Source organism: Papio anubis, chromosome 16 (genome assembly GCF_008728515.1).
Source record: "Papio anubis isolate 15944 chromosome 16, Panubis1.0, whole genome shotgun sequence".
NCBI lineage: Eukaryota > Metazoa > Chordata > Mammalia > Primates > Cercopithecidae > Papio > Papio anubis.
This window is the reverse complement of record NC_044991.1, coordinates 41,105,137-41,126,915: the sequence shown is the minus strand read 5'-3', so window position 1 is coordinate 41,126,915 and position 21,779 is coordinate 41,105,137. Positions and strand designations below refer to the sequence as shown.

The window sequence follows — 21,779 nt, the reverse complement described above, 5'->3', positions numbered from 1 at the left end:
GTTCAGAGAGGTGCCGTAGCTTGGAGCCATAGTTTTCAGTGGGAAAAGGAAGTAAGAGGAAAAGAAAGAAGACAATGAGAAGTGTTGCTGAGACCTATACATTTTTGTGGCCATAATAAGAATTTCTAAAAACTCTGTAAGTCTGACTTAGCAACATTATTATACTGTCACCCAGCCTGAATCTTCAAGCTGACAATTTGCTGCGAGTTCTTCTTTCGCTTATTTTTCTCCTTCCTTCTGGAACCATGCATATTTTGCCTTAAGAGAACAAGGTGATTATATAAAAGAAGGATGTGTATGTGTGTGTGTGTTTCTGTGTTTACATATGTGTGTGTGTGTTTCAATGAAGAAAACATTTGAAAACACTAAATGTCCGCAGTATGAGAGGCTTCTTACTAGGACACTCAGGTGAGTGTTTGGGAATCTACCAATCAATGGGGAATCAACCAATCTAGCCTAACAATATGTCTTTGCTATTTGCAAGATTTGCAGTCTACTTAAGGATCTCAGGAATGCATTGACCAGCCTTACATCCTTGAGGTCTGTGTGGGCAGCAAGTACCTTATACTACTGTAAGTCACATAGCATCTGTCTTTCTCTCCCTGCGGTGGAGCTTATGCTTGCACAAAGCTCTTAAGCAGCTGCTTCTCAGATGCTCAGAAGACAGTGGATCTCGGGTCTGCACTCCAAAAGCAAGAGACAAAAAAGGCCCAGAAAAATAACCAATGCCTACAGGTTACTCTTTTGTTAGGTTCATGATCAGTCAATTTACCTGTTTATTGCATAAGAGTAAGCTCATCAGAGGTTCAAATTTTAGCTTTATGAGACCAATTAGCTCCATTTTCTTTCATAGCCAAGAGAGATCATCCTCCCAAAGAATCCAGAATCATGGGTCCCAAGATCACAGCAGTGAGGATGTCACCCACCAGCCTGGCTGTCCTTGAGTCCCACTCATCTCCATCAGGAATTGCAGCCCAAAATCTCATGAATTCCTAGTCATGGTTACAAAGGGGCTGGGACGTAAAGTAGGACCGCAACACAAGCAGCGTGGTAGGAAGGATGCTGGACTTACACTAAGGAGAGCTGGGATTTCTGCAGAGAGCTCCCATTCGTCTGGTCAGGCCCTGGCCCCCCGGAGCCTCAGTGTCTTCTCTAAAAAAAATGAGACAGCTAGACCAAGCCAGGTATGCAACTCAGTTGCCTAAGGTAACACAACCATGGAAAGGGAGCTTAGTGTGTGACCATAGGAGGTGGAGGAGTAGGTGGGTTCTGATTTGAAACTAGGAAATACATGACCCTTCTGAGGTCATTCAAATTTAAATTTTAAAATGCTTTTACTTTTTTTTAAATTGTACTTTAAGTTCTAGGGTACATGTGCATAACGTGCAGGTTTGTTATATATGTATACTTGTGCCATGTTGGCGTGCTGCACCCATCAACTCGTCAGCACCCATCAACTCGTCATTTACATCACGTATAACTCCCAATGCAATCCCTCCCCCCTCTCCCCTCCCCATGATAGGCCCCGGTGTATGATGTTCCCCTTCCCGAGTCCAAGTGATCTCATTTTTCAGTTCCCACCTGTGAGTGAGAACATGCAGTGTTTGGTTTTCTGCTCTTGCAATAGTTTGCTGAGAATTTTTAACTTGCATCTTGGAAATAAATTTAGACGTTAGAAATGTTGCTTAAGTAGCACACAGGTACACCTATGTTCATGGCAGCATTATTCACAATAGCCAAAATGTGGAAGCAACTCAAGCGTCCATCAATAGATGAATGGATAAACAAAATGTGTTATACAAGATGGAATATTCAACCTTAAAAAGGAAGGAAATTCTGATACATGCCACAACATGATAAACCTTGAAGACACTGTGCTTAAGTAAAATAAACCAGGCACAAACGGTCAAATACCGTGTGATTCCACTTAAATAACCTAGTTCAAGAAATCAAATTCATAAAGACAGAAACTAGAAAGGTGGATGCCGGGGCTGGGGAGTGGGGACTGGAAAGTTATTGTGTAGTAGGTACAGAATTTCAGTTTGAGTTGATTAAAAAGTTCTGGTAATGGATAGTAGTGATAGTTGCACAATGTGAATATACTTAATATAACTGAACTATTCACTTAAAAATCATTACAATTGAAAATTTGATGCTACATATATTTTATCACAATAAAAAGCATTACTTTTAAAAAAGCAGAGTTTCCATATACCTTTTATTCAGCTTCCCCAAAGTTAACATCTTAGGTAACCATAGCAAAATTACCAAAGCCAGGAAATAAACATTGATATAATACTATTAGCTAATCTACAGGACTTATTCAAAATTTTCCAGTTGTCCCGCTAGTGTCCTTTTTACTGATCCAGGTTCCAATCCAAAATATGATTGTATTTAATAATTATGTCTCATTAGTTTCCTCTAATTTGGAAAAGTCCTGCAGCTCTTATTAGTAGTTTATGAACATGATGACTTTGAAGAGTACTGGGCCGGGCGCAGTGGCTCACACCTGTAATCCCAGCACTTTGGGAGGCCGAAGCAGGCGGATCACGAGGTCAGGAGATCAAGACTATTCTGGCTAACACGGTGAAACCCCGTCTCTACTAAAAATGTAAAAAATTAGCTGGGTGTGGTGGCGGGCGCCTGCAGTCCCAGCTACTCAGGAGGCTGAGGCAGGAGAATGGTGTGAACCTGGGAGGTGGAGCTTGCATGAGCAGAGATCGCGCCACTGCACTCCAGCCTGGGCTACAGAGCGAGACTCTGACTCAAAACATAATAATAAAAAAAAAAATAAGGCCGGGCGCGGTGGCTCAAGCCTGTAATCCCAGCACTTTGGGAGGCCGAGGCCGGTGGATCACGAGGTCAGGAGATCGAGACCATCCTGGCTACCATGGTGAAACCCCGGCTCTACTAAAAATACAAAAACTAGCCGGCGCGGTGGTGGGCGCCAGTCCCAGCTACTCGGAGGCTGAGGTGGGAGAATGGCGGAACCCGAGTGTGGAGCTTGCAGTGAGTTTCTGGCATCGCCTAATGCACTCCAGCCTGGATGATGACCAGCCTCAAAAAAATAAAAAAAAAAAATAAAAAAAATAAAATAAAATAAAATAAAATAAAATAAAAAAGAGTACTCACCAGTCATGAGTTTGTCTGATGGTTCCACCTGACTGAATACACGTTATGTATTTTTGGCAAGAAAATCACATGAACTATGTGCCCTTCTTAGTGCATCATAGTATGACTCATCACTGGTGAAGTTAACTTAGATCGCTTGGGTAAAGTGGTCTCTGCCAGGTTTCTCCACTATAAAGATACATTTCTCATTGTTTATTATTATATTTCACCTATTAATTTTAGCATCTATTGTAGATGTCTGCCAGCCACAATTATGTTATTACTGTGATATTTTCTGAATGATGATATTCAATGTCCATCATTTCTTCTACATTTATTGATGGGAATTCCACTGTAAGGAAGAGTTTTCCCTGCACCTCAATTTATATTTAATTTCTTATTTAAAAAACACTAAAACAAGCCAGAATCATGGTAAAATATGTTCCTCTAATACCCACTGGCCCTTCACAACTCCACATTTTCTCTCTAGTGTTAAAAATTCTAAGTTCTAGGTCAGATACAGTGGCTCACACCTGTAATCCAGCACTTCAGGAGGTCAAGGTGGGCAGATCACTTGGGGTCAAGAGTTCAAGATCAGTCTGGCCAAAATAGCGAAACCCGATCTCTACTAAAAATACAAAAATTAGCCAGGTGAGGAGGTAGGTGCTACTCGGGAGGCTGAGGCAGGAGAATTGCTTGAACCCAAGATGCAGAAGTTGCAGTGAGCCAAGATCGTGCCACTGCACTCCAGCCTGGGCAAAAGAGTGAGACTCCAAAAAATTAAAAGTAAAAAAAGAAATTATCAGATCCATAATGCCTCCTGCAATAGGAAACAAAAGGTCAAATTCATACTATCTGGTAGTGTTCAAAGTAGAAAGTTTTTGGAAAGCAAAATACAGCACACTTACATTTTCTTCCTCTCCCCTCACTTTTTTTATTTTATTAAATCTTAACATTATCCAGAGTATATCAGCAGGGTTAAGTAGAGAAAACATTTAAGAACCATTAAGCCTGGAATATGCACATGAAATATTTATGTTAAAGTTGCCATGGGGACTGTGGTTTTTAATGAACAGGAACTAAATCACGAAAGCTGCAATGTTCTAAAAAGCTTTTATTCACAGAAAAGACCCCTGGTTAAGTTGACTATTCCTTGAAGATCTTCCAGTATCTGCTGCTTTGAGTCCAGGCCTGTCCCCCTGTGCCAGGGATGTCCCTTGAGAGCCCTTATCTGAGCTGCTCCAGGATGATGTCATCAGTTGACAGAACCAATATTATTGTAGAGTTTCATGTTAACATAGCCATGAAAGCTGAAGAAATAAAACTTTTTTTTTCAGCTAGCTACTTGTTTCTGTAGTCCATTGCTGAGTAATAAACCAACCCAAAATTTGGTGGTATAAAACAATAATTTTATTATACTCATGAATGTGGCAATTTGTAATCCAGGCAGGGCACATTGGAAATGGCTTGTCTGTGGTCCACAATGTGTGGAGACTCAGTTGGGAAGACTCAGCAGCTAGAGGATGACTGGTATGGTTGGAGTTGGAATCCTCTGAAAGCTTCTTAATATGTGTATTTAACACCCTAAATGGGATGACTTGAAAGCTGCGATCTTCCAGGATTGTCAGGCAAAGCACTACACACGCTTCTCAGTGTTGCCTGGGCTTCCTCATAACATGGAAGCCTGAGAGGAGTTGTACTTCTTAAATTGTAGGTCAGGACTTTAAGAGCAAATGTGTTCCAGGGAACAAGGCACAAGTCAAATGGCCTCTTATGACTTAGATTCAGAAGTCACATGGCATCACTTCCACCATACTTGTAATTAAAGCGATCATGTTTCCCAGATGCAAGGGCTGGAATCATGGACCTCATTTCTTGATACGAGGAGTGTTACAAAAAAGCTGTGGCTATGACTTTAAACAGTCACACTCTTCAAAATTAAAACATTAGAAAAATACAATTTTTAATAACAGTGAAAAAGAGTCTCTTAAGATGAATAACCTTCCCTTTCTCCAAAAAGTCTAAGAAACATTCCCCAAGTATCCCTCTGACTATAATAATCTCTTCTTTGGGTTCCCATAGCAGCTTGTCAATAACTCTGCTACAGCACATTCTATTCTAACAATAAAAAGAGTGACTTATGCTTGAGTGCAAGATATTTTTCCAAGCACTTTTCATGCATTATCTCACTTAATTCCCATAATAAAAACATTTTATAAGAAAAAACCTGAGGCCCATGAGGGTTAAATAACTTGCCAAAAGTCATATCGCTGTTACGAGGAAGAGCGAGAATTTAAACCAAGACAATCTGGCTTCAGAACTCATGTTCTTAAATCACTCCACCACAAAGTACTGTTAATATATTGCTGTGGGAAATCTTCCTTCCGTGTGAATTGTGAGCTGTTTGTAGGCTGAGACCATATCATCATTACCTTTGTCTCTCCAGCACCAAACACAGTGCCTGGCTTATGACAAGGAACACAAAAACACACAATAGAAAAATGCACAAGAGAGAATAAACTAAAATGTCAATAAACATATGAAAAGATGCTCAAACGTTCAAAATAATTAAAAATATTCAAATACAATGACAAAATATTCAAGTAAGATGACTATAAATTGGCTAAAATTAAAATATCTTTAATAAATGTCAATCCAGTGTTACTTAGACAATGCGGAAATGGATAATTTTATTCTTATTTACTTTTCAGTGGATCTTGGAATATACAACCTTATAGGGAAACTTTTCTGAAGTATTTATCAAAATGATGAATGTTAATAATCTATGACTTAGAGGTTGAATTCCCAGGATACGTCCTACAGGAAAACTCTCATCTATACAAATAGTGATAATCATAAAGCTACTCATCATAGCATTTTTAATAGCAACTTGATTAAGAGATATAGTTAATGGGCCATAAAATTTATCCTCTAAAAATGTGCAATTCAGTGATCTTTAGTATAGTTGCAAAGTTGTGCAATCATTGCCAATATCAAATTTTAGAATATTTTTACCACCCTTAAAATAAATCCTGGACCATTAGCAATCACTCTTCATTTCTGTCTCCTCCCAGCCCCAGGCAACCACTAATCTAATTTCCAGCTCTATAGATTTGTCCATTCTGGACATTTCATATAAAGCAAATGATACAATATAAGATCTTTCTGTCTGGCTTCTTTAACTTAGCATTAAGTTTTCAAGGTTCATCCATGTTTTTATCATGTATCATTGCTTAATTCCTTTCCATTTAAAAATAATATTGCATTTAACATATATATCATATTTTGTTTACTGTTTTATCAATTGATAGAAATGTACGTTGTTTCTAGTTTTTTACTATCATGAAAAATGTTGTTATGAACATTTGTATACAAGTATTTGCATAAATGTATGTTTTCATTTCTCTTATATGCACCCATACATGGAATTGCTGGGTCATATGACAAGTCTGTGTTTAACATTTTGAGTAACTGCCAAAGAGCTTTCCAAATAGGCTGTACCATTTTACTATCCCACCAACAATGCATGAGGGTTCAAATTCCTCCCTGTCCAGGTCAACACTTGCTGGTTTGGGTGCAGTTGGGTAGGGGATGTTTGTTTTAGTGCGTGTAAAGTGATATCTCATGGTTCTAATTTGCATTCTCTGATGTCTAATAATGTTGAACATCTTTTTGTATGTTTATAGGCCATTCGTATTTCTTCTTTGAAGAAATGGCTCCTCGAATTTGCACAGTTTTGAATTGGGTTACTTGACTTTATTATTGAGTTGTAAACATATTTAAAACATTCCTGTGCAAGACCCTTATCAGAGATATGATTTTCAAAATTTTTCTCCAATCTGTAGGTTGTCTTTTCATTTCCTTCATTATTTCCTTTGAAGTACAAGCATTCTTAATTTTAATGAAGTACAGTTTATGTTCTTATACTTTTTGTGTTGTATCTAAGAAAACATTGCCTAACCTAAAGACATGAAGATTTATTCCTATGTTTTATTCTAAGAGTTGGGTAATATTAGCTTTTACATTTGGGACTACAAATCATTTTGAGTTAAATTTTTCATGTGGTATGAGATAGGAATCCAAATTCATTTTTTTCATGTGAATATCTAATTGTTCAAGCACAAAACTGTGCTTGAACAGACTATTCATTCTCATTGAATTGTTTTAGCATCCATGTTGAAAATCAATTGACCATGAGTTGATCATCATAAATTATTTCTGGATTCAGTTTTATTCCATTAAACTACTATATGTCTCTCCTATGCCAGTACCATACTGCTTTGATTACTTTAGCTTTGAAGAGGTGTTGAAATTGGAAAATGTGAGTCTTCCAAGTTTGTTCTTCTTTATTAAGATTATTTTGGCTATTCTTGGTCCTTTGAGTTTACATTTGAACTTTAGGATAAGCAAAAATGACAGCTGAGATTTTGAAAGTAATTGTACAGAATTTGCAGATAAGTTAGGGAGCACTGCCATTTTAAAAAATCCATGAACATGAAATGCTTTTCCATTTATTTAGATCTTTAATTTCTTCCAGTGATGTTTTGTACTTTTCAGTGTACACATCTTGCACTTCTTTTGTTAAATTTATTTCCCAGTATTTTACTTATTTTATGTTATGTTAAATCAACTTATTTTCTTAACTTTATGCTTGGATTGTTCATTGCTTGTGTATAGAAATATAATTGATTCTGCATGTTAATCTTGTATTCTGCAACCTTGCTCAACTCTTTTGTCAATTCTAATACTTTCTGTGGATTCATTATAAATTTCTATATACAAGATATGTCTTCCGCAAATAGAGATAGTTTCTCTTCTTTCTTTCCAATCTTGGTGGCTTTATTTCTTTGTCTTGCCTGATTGCATTAGCTAAACTCTCCAGTACACTCTTGAATAGAAGTGGCAAGAGCAGATAACTGTCTTGTTCTGATCTTAGGAAAAGCATTCAGCCTTTCACCATTAAGTATGATGTTAGCTGTAGGTTTTTCACAGATAGATTTATCAGATTGAGAAAGTTCCCTTTCATTCCTAATTTTAAGAAACATATTTATTATAAAAGAATGTTGTATTTTGTCACACGCTTTTCTGCATTGGGATGTCCATGTGGTTTTTGTTATTTATTCTATTGATATAGTTATTATAGTAATTGATTTTTAGATGTGAAAACAACTTTGCATTCCTGGGGTAAATCCTACTTGGTTATGATGCATAATCCTTTTTATGTGTGATTGGATTCAGTTTGCTACTATTTTGATGAGCATTTTGTTGCTATATTTGTAAGAGATCACAGTCTGTAGTTTTCTTTTCTTGTGGTATCTCTGTCTTTTCTTCATGTCAGGGTGATATAGGCCTCAATGAATGAGTTGGGAAGTGATTCTTCTTCCATTTTTTGGAAGAGTTTCTGAAGGACTGGAATTATTTATTTAAACATTAGTAGAATTAATCAGGATTAGTAGAATTCATCAGGATTTATTTTGCAGAAAGTTTTTAAATTACTAATTCAATCTCTTTACTGCTATTCAGGCTCTCTGGTAAATTTTTAAATTCTGTTATTGTACTTTTTAGCTCCAGAATTTCTGTTTGGTTCTTTCTTCTTATTCTTTTTATCTCTTTATTGATATTCTTTATTTGATGATTCACCATTCTCATGCTTTCCTTTAGTTCTTTAGATATGGTTTCTTTGAACATATGTCTGGGTATAGTTATATCGATATATAAATATAATCTGAATATTTATACTTATCTAGTTTAGTCTTTGTCTAGTAAGCCCAACATCTGGGCTTCTTCAGAGAGTTTTTATTATTTTTCCCACTATGTGTGGAGCATATGTTCTTATTTCTTTTTGTGTCTCACAATTTTTCTTGAAAATTTGACATTTTAAATAATATAATATGACAACTTGGAAACCAGATTTACCTCTCCCCAGGTTGTTGTTGTTTCTAGGTTTTGTTGCTTTTACTATCGCTATTTTTCCCCCACCCCCACCCCCGGTTTTTTTCTTGTGCTTTTTTTATTATTATTATACTTTAAGTACTGGGATACATGTGCAGAACATGCAGGTTTGTTACATAGATATACATGTGCCATGGTGGTTTGCCACACCCATCAACCCATCATCTACATTATTTCTCCTAATGCTATCCCTCCCCTAGCCCCCACCCCCTGAGTGTGATGTTCCCCTGCTTGTTTCCATGTGTTCTCATTGTTCAACTCTCACTTACGAGTGAAAACATGCAGTGCTTGGTTTTTTGTTCCTGTGTTAGTTGGCTGGGAATGATGGTTTAATGAAGGAGTTAATAAGTGGAAGTCTGATAGCATCTGAGTGACAAGGGAAGAACCACTTTGCATAATAATATGTAGAGTGTGTGTGTGTGTGTGTATGTGTGTGTGTGTGTGTGTAAGCAAAGAAGAAGATCTAAAACTCACTCATTTTACTATTAAGGAAATAATCATTTGCTCTTGCAAGTAGGTAGGCCTAGAGGGGAAAAAAAAAAGATCCATGTCCTTGCAAAGGACATGAACTCATCCTTTTTTATGGCTGCATAGTATTCCATGGCACACACATGCCACATTTTCTTTATCCAGTCTATCACTGATGGGCATTTGAGTTGGTTCCAAGTCTTTGCTATTGTGGAACTTAAATAAACTTACAAGAAAAAAAAAACCATCAAAGAGTGAGCGAAGGACATGAGCAGACACTTCTCAAAGGAAGATACTTATGCAGCCAACAAACATATGAATAAAAGCACACCATCATTGGTCATTAGAGAAATGCAAATCAAAACCACAATGAGATACCATCTCACACCAGTGAGAATAGCGATCATTAAAAAGCCAGAAAACAACAGATGCTGAAGAGGATGTGGAGAGATAGGAATGCTTTTACACTGTTGGTGGGAGTGTAAATTAGTTCAACCATTGTGGAAGACAGTGTGGCGATTCCTCAAGGATCTAGAACCGGAAATACCATTTGATCCAGCAATCCCATTACTGGGTATATACCCAAAGGATTATAAATCATTCTACTATGAAGACACATGCACACATACGTTTATTGCTATTTGTGTATTTAATGTCTTTCTGGACTAATTCTGCAAAGTCTGTAATTTCTATAATGTGCCATTGAATCTGCTTGGTTAACTTAATAGTTAGCCAATGACAGGACAGAGGTTTTCTTAAAGACCTTGAATCAATGCAGCTTTGTTTTTGTTTTTACCGTTTGCTGAGGGGCTCTGTTGTATATATTGGGACATATCCTCAATGCTCAAGCAGGTAGTTTGAAACTCTGCTATGGCCTTCACCTCCTGTTTTTAAAGAGACTTAAAGTCAACTAAAGATGAGCACTTAGAGCCTTCTTCGATATTTCCTGGTTGTGTGTACAGCTCTGCCTATGTGTGTGGCCTTCTAAGTGTCCAGGAATATATTACAGCTTTGTAAAGCCTTCTATGGACATCTTATTCCTTAGATTCTTTTACAAAGGTTTTTGTCCAGCCTTTTATTTGCCCCAGTTCATATTGCTACTTCAGGAAATTGCAACCTTAAAAATTTGCCACTGATTATTTTTGACAAATTCCCTGGGGAGTAGGGCTTTTCCAACTGAGCAAACCCTGGGACAGATCAAATAATAACAAATCCTATAAATGGAACTTTTCCAGATAGCTTCCAGGCTATTATTTATGGACGGGGCTTTTTGAATAACTCTAAACCCAGTCCTCACCCTCTAGTGTCTATTTGGCTACTGGTTTTCCCAGTTGCTGTGGTTGTGAGGATGTTCGTGTTCAAAGATGCTGCAGAGCTATGGAGAAGAGGATGGTCATAGAGCAATTTAAAATAGCACACAGTTTGCCATTATCACTGAGATTCAACCTTTTTATTGAATAAACTTCGGGTTGCTGCAAGCCTCTTGTTAATTTCCAGTGTTCTGAATAAGTTGATTTGGCAATTTTTTTCAAAGTTCTATTTGCTTGTCTATAACAGTAGATTCTTGAAGGTTCTTACTCTATTATACCTGAAGTTCCCCCACCCCAACACACAGCATTATCTTTGAATGTAAAAAAAATGGAAACATCTTAATATGCATCAATAATGGAAAGGCTAAATAAGTCATGGTATATCCCGTGTAATGGAATAATATGCAGCCATTCAATAGAAGAAAGTAGTCTGGGTGTTGAAGTAATATGTACCATAAACCCCATGACACATGTTTACCTACATAACAAACCTTCACATGTACCCCCAAACTCAAAATAAAAATTTGAAAAAAGGAGTTAATAAGTGGAAGTCTGATAGCATCTGAGTGACAAGGGAAGGGAAGAACCACTTTGCATAATAATATGGAGAGAGAGAGAGAGAGAGAGTGTAAGCAAAGAAGATCTAAAACTCACTCATTTTACTATTAAGGAAATAATCATTTGTTCTTGCAAGTAGGTAGGCCTAGAGGGAAAAAAAAAAGATAACCTAACTCCAACACTGCCAAGAAAGAAAACATGCAGAATTTTTACTTTGTTATTTGTACTTTTCAGTTTTCTAAATTTACTCTATATTTCCTTTATATTAAAAATAAAATAATAATGATAAATATTCTTTAAGAAATATTTGAGCCACACTGAGGTTCTTTGTGATTTAAAAATCTCAAATTGGCCCCATCTATGTTAGAAAACCTTTCTATCAAATCTGCTTCCCTTTTCTTCCAAACTCTGGATGGCAACACACACACCAAAACTTACAATAGCAAATACTTTGAGTAGTGGAATGCTTTCTGATTTAGGGACTCTTTCGAGAATCTGATGAAACCATGCGTCCTATTTCCCAAAAAAATGTACATATTTACATTATTTGTCTATAATTTGTAAGCATTCAATTAAATTAATTAATCAGGTTAAGAACTGCAAACAGCATGTCTTCATCAGTGTGAAGACAGGTGGAGAAAAGCAAGAGATCTGGGAACTTCAAGGCCCTGTATTTATACAGAAGAGAAAAAGATGCCTAGAGAGGAAACCACTTGCTCATAAGCATACTGATGGTAACAGACATGAGCCACATACAGGTCTCCAAACTCCCAGGTCAAGGCTCTTCCCACCAAGTTACCTTGAATCATAGAACGAATGACTGGCTTGTTTAGGTTCTCCAAAACTCTTACAGGCCCCGTGCCAAAGATAAGCTCTCATTACTGTGACTTCTCTGATTGGCTCTGACCTGATTTCAAGGATCCTTGAGATGGGAAGATAGAGGGAAACCAGACCTGCCATCCAACTGGTATTTACTAAATTTAGATGTTCACACTGTGCTCAGCCTGATAAGAGGCACCAAGGGGTCACAGAAAAAGCCCAAGACACAGACAGACAGTTGAAAGTCTGTCACAGACAGCTATGAAGACATGACTAGAAAACATCACAGCGTAATTCTGGAGCAACCAGGTGATACCTGGAGTATGCACGCTAGTCCAAGGAGAACAAGGAGAATCTGATGCGGGTGTAAATGTAAAGGCAAGGCTCCATTGAAAAGGAGAGGGAATCAAAGGATGCTCAGAAAGTTAAAAAATGGGGGAAAGAATAGAAGGTATTTGGGGAACAGGAGGAGAGCGAACACCACATGAACAAAGGCAAGGAGAAGAGGAGGACATTGATAGGGAAATAGAGAACCAGGTCTGACAAGAGGTTTGGCAGTGGTTTTCTTGCATACTTCCTTACCCCAGGGAGCCCTTGCAAGCAGCCCCAGCTTTGGTGCCCCTCTCCCTGGGCGAACCCCAGAAGCTAACTATGCTTGTGTCTGCTTGACTCTCCACAGCTTCCCTTTGCTGAAGGTCTGTACCACTTTTATCACAATGGCCTTGCAAAGGCCAAGAGAAGACGCAGCCTACACCACAAGCAGCAGCTGGAGAGAGACCCTAGGGTGAGTGTTCCCCAGAAGCCTGCCTTCCAATCTCTGCTGCCACAGCTGAGCCCACCGAGGAGGTGTGGAGGGGCTGGCCAGGGATTTTGAAGTAAAAGCACTTAATGTACTATAATAGGGCAAATGGATGCTTTGCAGAGTCATACCAGAGACTCTCTGTTCCTCTATCTGTGCATAATAAATAATCACAGGCCCCTTTGTATGGCTGGAGGAAGAGGAAATTGGGATACCACCCTTTTACTGGTTATCTTCTCCTAAGTTATTACTGAGTGAGGATTTCGGGTTGCCTGGGAACATGTTTTGACCAGTGATGGATGGGAAGACACCAAGCAGTTTAATGAGTCATTTTACGGAAGGTTTCTACTGGTGAATCCACATGCTCAGAAGAGGTTGCCATGCCCCATGTTGTGAAAGGAAAGAATGAGGGAGCCAGTGAGTGAGCAGCTCACAGCAGGCAGTGGACTTCTCAGTATCCATGCATGACTGTGACCATAAGACTATCTCAGCCTTTCTTCTTATCCTGTATTTTCTAGCACTGATGTAATTTACCTTCATGTCTCAGCTGTCTACTTGATATTCATCACTCACATTATTTTAATCTTCAATCTTTACCTTACTCTTGGACTCCAGGTTCCATTTCCTACTTCCTCTGATGGCTCAGATTCAACTTTCCCCCAATCAAACATATCATCTTAGCAACAAAGTGGCTTCTCTGCCAGTGTTCCCACTTCTTGCTTTTCAGAATAGGACCTTTAGTAATCATATTTTCCACCATCCCCCATACCTACACACTCATCAAATTGGGTAGATTCTGATTTCTGTTACATGAATCACTAAGAAGGAAAGTATGTAATAACTCAGAGAAGTTGCTTTCTGTACATTGAAGGCAGTGTAACCTCTTCCTCAGGACTCTCAGGGACCAGCTGATGAAAGGCATGTCAGATGTTTGAGTTAAGGATTTTCACAGGAGATTTCTTTTGAGCTGATAGAATCTGAAAACTCATTCTTGTGGGACTTTTCATGTGAACATTTCTCTGGGTTTAATTTGGGCTTCAATTAGGAATTCAGATAAAACAGTCTCTCAGCAGATTGCCAAATGACAGGCCACAGGCAATTTTTTCTTTAACTTCTCAAGAGTTCCCACCTTCCCTAAAGAGGACTTTCTGCTCTAGGAAGCCACTTTACTTTTGCAGTAACAATTAAGCTGCCTGTGCTGCCAGCCAATGCCAACTATTCTTAAAGGATCTGTCATAGAAGCTAGCACCAAGACATAAGGGAGAAGCTTTCTACTCTGTGTGGTAACAACCTTGGCCTTGGCTATACCAATACATTGCCTGGGGATGCCCTTGGGCAGCCATATGGACAGGAATCTTGTCCTGAACCCAAGGTGGGCATCAGTAGACAAAGATCACTCTGATGCACCATGACATTGGTCTTCCCTACACTTCAACCCTATGCCATAACCTTGCCATTTATGGCCAATTGTTTTCCTTTTAGTTATATATTTTCTTAAAAGTCTCATTGGCTTCTCTTCTTCCATAATTAAAAGCATTGCTCCAAGATTACTCAGAAACATATAAACTGGGAGCAGAAGGAAAGAGATACTTAAAAGGCTTGCGCTGGGAAAGAGAACTGAGGCACAGTAGAACTCAGAAGTCACGGGTCAGAGAGGCTATTTAGCATCACTGGCCTGAGCTTTTCCCATTCTAGCACATATGATCTCTGAAATGCTGATTCTTGAAGTTTACAGTGACATTTTTTAAATAGAAAATGGGACTTATTGGGTAATAATAAAAAGAGGAGATCAGGCACTGGCGATTCTGATCATTTGTCTTTCTCCTCAAAATATTATCTATTGTCACCAAAAAGGGTGTCTATTTCCCCTTCATTACCTATTATAAGGGTCCAGGTAGCCAATTGCCTCTACCTGGTAGTTGTAACCGTCTGCCCTGCCCATGAAGACCAACATAAAATGGCAGAGAAACTAAAGAAGACCAAGTTTCGTATACATTTTCTCTATCTTGTCATCAAGGTTAAATGTTGGGAATGTTGTCAATAATAAACTCATTCTAGGAAGCACAAAAATCTCATAATTCTTTGCAAAATGAAAAAAAAAACTGCTAATGATGACTGCCTTTTTCCAAAATATTAGATTAAGGTCTGAGTCTTTCCTGCATGATGTTCTTGTGGTTGTCTAATTTTGGCATCTGCTGATAGAAAAATAGAGTGGCAACAAAAATCGTTGACTGTGAACAGTGCAAGAATAGCAAACTAAAGATTCTGCCTTGTGGATTTATAGATGTTAAACCAAAGGGTAAACAAGTCAAGTGTAGGAATACCCCAATTTGGGGGTTCTCAAACACATTTAAACAGGTTGCAAAAAGAAAAGTAAATGAAAGTATAGAAAGAAAAGGAAAAGGACCAAGTAGCCAGAATGAGGTCCAGGCTTTCATGTCTTATATAGATGTTGCAAGTTATGCTTTATAAACACAGAGTTTAAGAGTAAGTTGTTTTATCATTCCCTGAAATGTACTGTCTCCTAGAACTGCTAACTTTAACTACGATTGCAGCCCCAACCCCCAGCTTCCTTCTCCTTCCTGTCCCTGCACCACTTCCCAGACTCTCTCACTCACTGTCTACAGGCTTGTGGTAAGGAACACAAAGCCCAGGGAGGTTGGTCTCAGCTGCTACTCACTTTCAGGGCTTCATCTACTGAGGTAGCTTTTGACCAAAGAGCTCCAACCTCTGCTATCAACCCAAGAAATATAAAAGAAAAAGGTAGAAACCCAAGATAGTTAGTTTTTGGCTTTTTTGACTTCAGACCAGAAATTTCAACGATGTTTGTCTCTCATGTAACAACTAATTTTTAAGTTTAAAGGTAAACAGAAAAAAAAAAGACTAGAAAGAGCTAAAGTGCTACTTTCCATATGTTCATCTTTGTTCATCAATATGCAGACAATAGCTAGAAAAACAGATTCTGATGTAGACTGTGTTAAAGATGTTCTCTTCTCTTTCCAATTCTTGCTGCTAAAAGTTTAGCTGACTGCCGAGTATCATCATTTGGATGCTAAAAAGCAAAAATTGTGTCTTGTTTATTTCTGTAATATCTTTGCACAGTGCAGTTCTGAGCATATACTAGATACTCAGGAAATGACTGAGCATGTCAAATGAATGAATGATTATTATTTTTTCTTCAGGGTTTTAAGCCATGGAATAGTATTGCCTTTCTCATCTTATATTTTCCTCCCTATCCCAAAATGTGTCTCCATTAGGAAATAAAAGTACTATATAGTCTTCTCCCTAGCGCCTCTTTTACATACATTTTTAATTGTGGGTAACAGAAACCAATGACCGTTTCATTACTTCCAAGTTTTATCACAAAGAATCCCATGAAGAACCAGTTCTTAATTTCCAAAGCCCAATCTGCCTTCTTCCTAATCACATTCACAGTCGTGGTACAGGCACCAAAGCAGGACAATGTGTCTGGAAGATTTTGATAATGAAATAATTTGAAGAGGTAATAAATCAATTCAACACTGGGATGAAATAATAAAACTAAAAATACCTTCTCAACATCAGGGTCAAAAACAAATATTTTATGCCCAAAAGCTCTGTAAGATTTGTTAAACATTAGCTAGAACAATACCAACAAATCTTAAAGCCAAACCTATCTTCAGTCCCTGGTCAACATATCAAAACCTCATAAATTCTACTAGTACTGGAAAAGCTTCTGAAGAGTGGATTTATTTAAGATAATATTTGCTTCCCAGCTCTGTCAAACCATACTTGTACATCTGAAATAGAATATTAAAGTGAAATATATTTTTAAAACATGAAGGACTCATCATTCTATGAGTAACACACACTAGTCTTATGGAAGCAAAATAATTTTATTTTTAAAAAGCTGAAATTCATTTCTTGAGAGAGGTTATATTTGATTGGAGAATTAAAAACATTTATTTCCTTTACTAGGCAATTTTATTAGACCATACAATTATTCCTCAGTCGTTTTTAAACATGTTTCAGTTTTACAAGTCAGAAACTTCTATCAGTCCAGTAAAAACTTTCCTTGCTTCTCTCATCTCAAAGAATGGATGATATTTCCTTTGTGTTCCATATTTGGAAGCTGTATCTTTCTAGCTTCTTTCTTATCCAAATGTATCCACATGTTTAATAACCATAGAAGGCAGTCACACGGTCTGGTTGGGATCTATATTTGTTCTTTAAGGGTCTATTCTTGAATATATTTGTGGAATTTTCAAGATACTGCCAATAATCCACAAAAGTTAGCTTCACTGGGTCATATAATCACTTCAGAAATCTCATAATACCACTGGAGCAAAAGAAAAGTCTCCTATTCTTTAAAATTAACTGGACATGATTTATATGATTTGTGTGTATTGTGGCCAAACTATTCTTTCCTTTCAATTATAGTAGTTAACTATTTGATTACGTATTATAAATTAAAAGGGAAGAGAAGGGAAAATGCTGTTACCTTTTGGAAAGTCTGTTTTCTTTTTTTTTTTTCTTTCCTTTTTTTTTTTTTTTTTTTTTCTGAGGTAGTCTCACTCTGAGAATTATAGAGCAGGAAGAGTCTTAAGGAAACATTGATTCAGCCCTTGACCTTGAAGCATTAAAATACAATTTTACCACTGAGGCAAAATAGACCCAGAGAGAGAGAAGGTGACTTCCCTGGGGCCATGCAGCTATAATTGATAGGAAGAAAATAAAACTTGTGACTCCTCCCAATATGAAGTCTGATTTAAGTAAAAAGCTAAGTGATAATTGATATTGCTTATGAACTTGTCGTTCTTTAAACAATTGTTTGCACTGATTAGTCACTGAATTTTCTCAATTAAAAATAATGTGGTGAAAAGAAGTGAAGTTACATCCTAAGTTCATGTCACTTACGTGAATTCAATGAGCTCAGCTGTAAATGGAAAAGTGAAAAAGAAGAGGGAAATACAAAGGGTGGCACTTGAGCTCACTGTTCTGCTCAATTTACTTATGCCCTGGAGTGGCCTTGAACTGAAGGCAACTGAGTATGCAGTTGGCCTTGGTTCCCTGGTGACCCTCACAGTGGAAGCATTTCACCTTTCTGGGGGAGAGCCTGTAGCATTTAAAGATAATGCTTTTGAGACAAAATATTTCCTAACGCAAGCTGACTTCTTCATCTGCTGTGAGAACAATGGGACACGACCAGGTTCCATTGTGAAAGGGAAATTCCACACTTGTGACGTATTGAGACACAATATCAGTTTCTAACCCTTAAGGAGTTTTCAAAGTTAATTTTAACCATGCATAAGTTCCACTTTGCACACTTTAGAATTCACTCCCTAAAGTGTGATTCTTCTAGGAAAAAATTAACAAAGATGGGGTCTTCATTTTGGATTTCCCAGAAACAGACTCTGAGATGCAGAGTTGTGTGCCAGAGACTTCTTGGAGAGCAAGGAAGAGAACATTGGGCAAAGGGAGAAGCTGAGCAAATGTGCTTGCAACAGGGGCCTCAGTCAGTTTTACAGGAAACTTAGAAACAGGGGTGGCCCTTCAGAGTTACCCCAGTGTGAGGCAAAGAGATCAGGCTTTTGTGCCCCCATAATGACCAGTTATTGGCATGGGCACTCCCTCGAAAGAAACATAGTCTTAGGTAAATCCCCTTCTGCTACCAAAGGCAATTCTCAGTGAAAGAAACTGAGCCACATTTAGCAGCTGGAGGAAATGTGTAAGGGCACTAAAGAGGAAATCTGGGGAGTGCACCACAGTTTTTGTTACACCTGCCATGCCCGCTTCACTCAACTTGTCTGTAAACTCACATTTGATTGAAGAGGCATTTTCTGGGAGCCAGTTCCAAGCACGGATCATCCCCAAGTACATTTAGGAGCATGAAAATGAAGTATACATCTCCATCCCTTGAAGGAGCTTACCACCTTGGAGAAGTGTGTTCAGGTTTGCTGTACTCCATGATCCTCACTCGATCCCACTCTGACCTCATTAGTTCACCTTTCCTGGCTTGGTGACAGGTCAGTGGAGGAACATGGCATTGTTTCCTGCATTGCCCTTGGGAAGAGCTTAGGCAGTTGCTGGCACTTCTGGAGATGTAAAAAAAAAAAAAAAAAAAAAATGCCAGTTTACAACCAAACCTGGGAGCACACATTTTCTCCTGAAGTAAGGATATAATGAGGCTTCATGCATAGGACAGTGGTTCTCAATGGGGCACAATTTTGTCCCTATGGAACATCTGGCAATGTGTGGTGACAGTTTAGATTGTCACAATGGGTGGGGGTGCGGGGTGCTACTGACATCTAGTGAGTCAAGGCCAGGGATGCCACTAAATATCCTGAAGGCACAAGACAGCACCACAACAAATAATTATCTGGCCCCAAATGTGAATGGTGCTGAGCGTGAGAGCTCCTGGTATAGGGGAACAGCCCTAAAGTTGGACAGTCATCATGTGATTTCTTCTCTGCCCCTGTCTGCGGTGTGGCCTTACACAGGTTAGTATCTAACCATTGATGACTCAGCTTCCTCATCTACTAAATAGGACAAGAATTAGTCCACAGGATCAAAGGGTCTTCAGATCAAATGCCATAAAACAGGTGATGCATTTGTCACTGTGCCTTATTTTTCAATTACTGCGAAACAAATTACCACAAACAAAGCACCTTAAAAGAACACAAATGTATTATCTCAGCATTTCTATAAATCTAGCACAGCATGGCTGGATTCTCTGGTTAGGGTCTCAGTGGGCTTCAATCAAGGTATTAGCCAGACTGGGCACTTTCCTATCTGAAGCCTCTATGGAAGAATTCACTCCAGGCTCCTTCACGCTATCAGCAGAATTTGGTTCCTTGGGGTTGCAGGACTGAGGTCCCCGTTTCCTTGCTGTTGGCCAAGTTTGTGCTCCGCTCTTAGGGTCGCTTGCCTTTCTTTTCTTGTGGCTCCCTTCATCTTCAAGCCATCAAGTTATCAAATTTCAAGTTATCAAATCTTCCTTGCGTTTCTCATCTCTCAGACTCTTCCCCTTCTGTTTTTACAGGCTTCACCGGAATCACTCAGATAAACAGAAAAATCTCCCTTTCTTAAGGTCAGCAAAATAATCAAAGTTCTGCCTGATCTTTGACCTTTCTGAAAGAGTGGACATGGCTTCCCAGATCAGGAGCTGTCCTTGCACAGTCCAGCTTCCCACCCATCCCTGCTGCCCTTTTCCAGAGATTGCATTGAACTAAGAGGGGAAAACATGAATCTGTAGGCACATGAGCGCGACCATATTTTGAACCCAAATAGTGAAGCCAAGAGACCCAAGTGAAGCAGTTTCTGACTTAGTCTCCCATCTGTGGCCAAATTAATTTTCTAGATAACATGCCAAGAGGTCAGCGGGTGTAAACCATTCATGAGTGATGCATGTTGAGAGTTACTTGACAGCATCAGGAAAAGGAGACATGCAATGGGAGAGGTACACATAAGAAGCAGGGCAGAGGTGTCTTCATGGATGCCCCAACCTGTGGGAAAAATTCATCTGTTCTAATCCTCTGCTTTTAGAATGCGGCAGGGAGGACTTCCAGCATCTCCTCTGGGCATTGCAGATATGCTGGCTTCCCGCCTCAAAGAGCTGCTGCTAGTGCTATAATTAACTATTTGTGGGGAACAGGGGAGAATTATTTACTACAGCTACAGAAAGGCACAGGGAAAGCTGATAATGAGTAAGCCTGGTTTTTTTCTAGATGCCGTTTTTTACTAGATGTTCATTTTTAAATGATGGATACTGTTCGTGCTGTCATGCTTCCTAAAGGAAAAGCGGGAACTCTCTGGGAGGCATCATGCTAGCAAAGCCAGAGATCTCTTGGGAGTTTTAATTGTCTTTGGTAGAATTCTAACAAGCCTTGGTGTAGAGAAAAGTTAACATGGAGAAAATTGGTGGCTCTGTATCATCTTTATAATTCACAAGGTGAAGAATCTCTAATCGTGGGCTAGCAAACCTTTAGGACTTCCTGGGAAAATCTTAGATGTTTGAAGGGCAAAATTCTCCTGATCTGCCTCACCTGATTCTCTCCCCAATCTTCCCCAAGATGCAAAAGGAAATGCATTTATATATCCAAAATGCCTCTATTATATCTTCTAAAAATGATTTCATGTATATGCTTATTAAATTCACAACGTAACTCTCTTATCTAGTTGTTGGCTAGCAAACCAGCATTCATTCAGCCAATCGTTACCGAGCCCAAACTATATACTGGGCATTCCTCTGCATACTGAAATATAACAGTGAACAAGACATAGCTCTCCTCCCAGGGGGCTTGTATGCTAGTGGCGATGAAGGAGAGAAACAAAAAACAGATGACCAAACAATTGTATAACTAGTGGTCAAAATGCTCTGATAATGAGTAGAGCAGAGTATGGGAAGAGGGAGAGCCATAGAGGAGTGTTTCTATTTTATAAAAAGCATCCAGGGTTGGCTAGTCTGGGAAAGTGGCATTTAAATATAGACCTGAAGGAGATGAGGAAGGTATCCATGTAGATATCTGGAGAAAGGGCACTCCAGACAGAGGAACCACCGAGGGAAAACGCCTGGAATCCAGGACACACCTGCTGTGTTCCAGGAACAGCAAGAATGCCAGTAAAGCTGCAAAGGAATGAGCCAAGGACACTGGGGAAGGAGATGAGGTCAGAGAGGAAAAAGAAAGCAAGACCATGGGTGATATAATAAGCCAGGGAAAGAACTTTGAATTGACACTGAATTAGATGTGGCTTCTCTGCCTATGGGCAAATAATAGACAATG

General features: G+C 38.7%; 1 protein-coding gene across 1 annotated transcript in view; it reads left to right on the top strand.

The window, feature by feature from the left end:
- PCSK2 (proprotein convertase subtilisin/kexin type 2) overlaps nt 1-21,779 on the top strand; it is a 260,345-nt gene that overhangs the window by 20,619 nt on the left and 217,947 nt on the right. Inside the window, exon 2 of the mRNA XM_003905097.4 lies at nt 12,898-13,002. Within this exon, the coding sequence (XP_003905146.1) occupies nt 12,898-13,002 (105 nt within the window). The remainder of the gene's footprint in view (nt 1-12,897; nt 13,003-21,779) is intronic.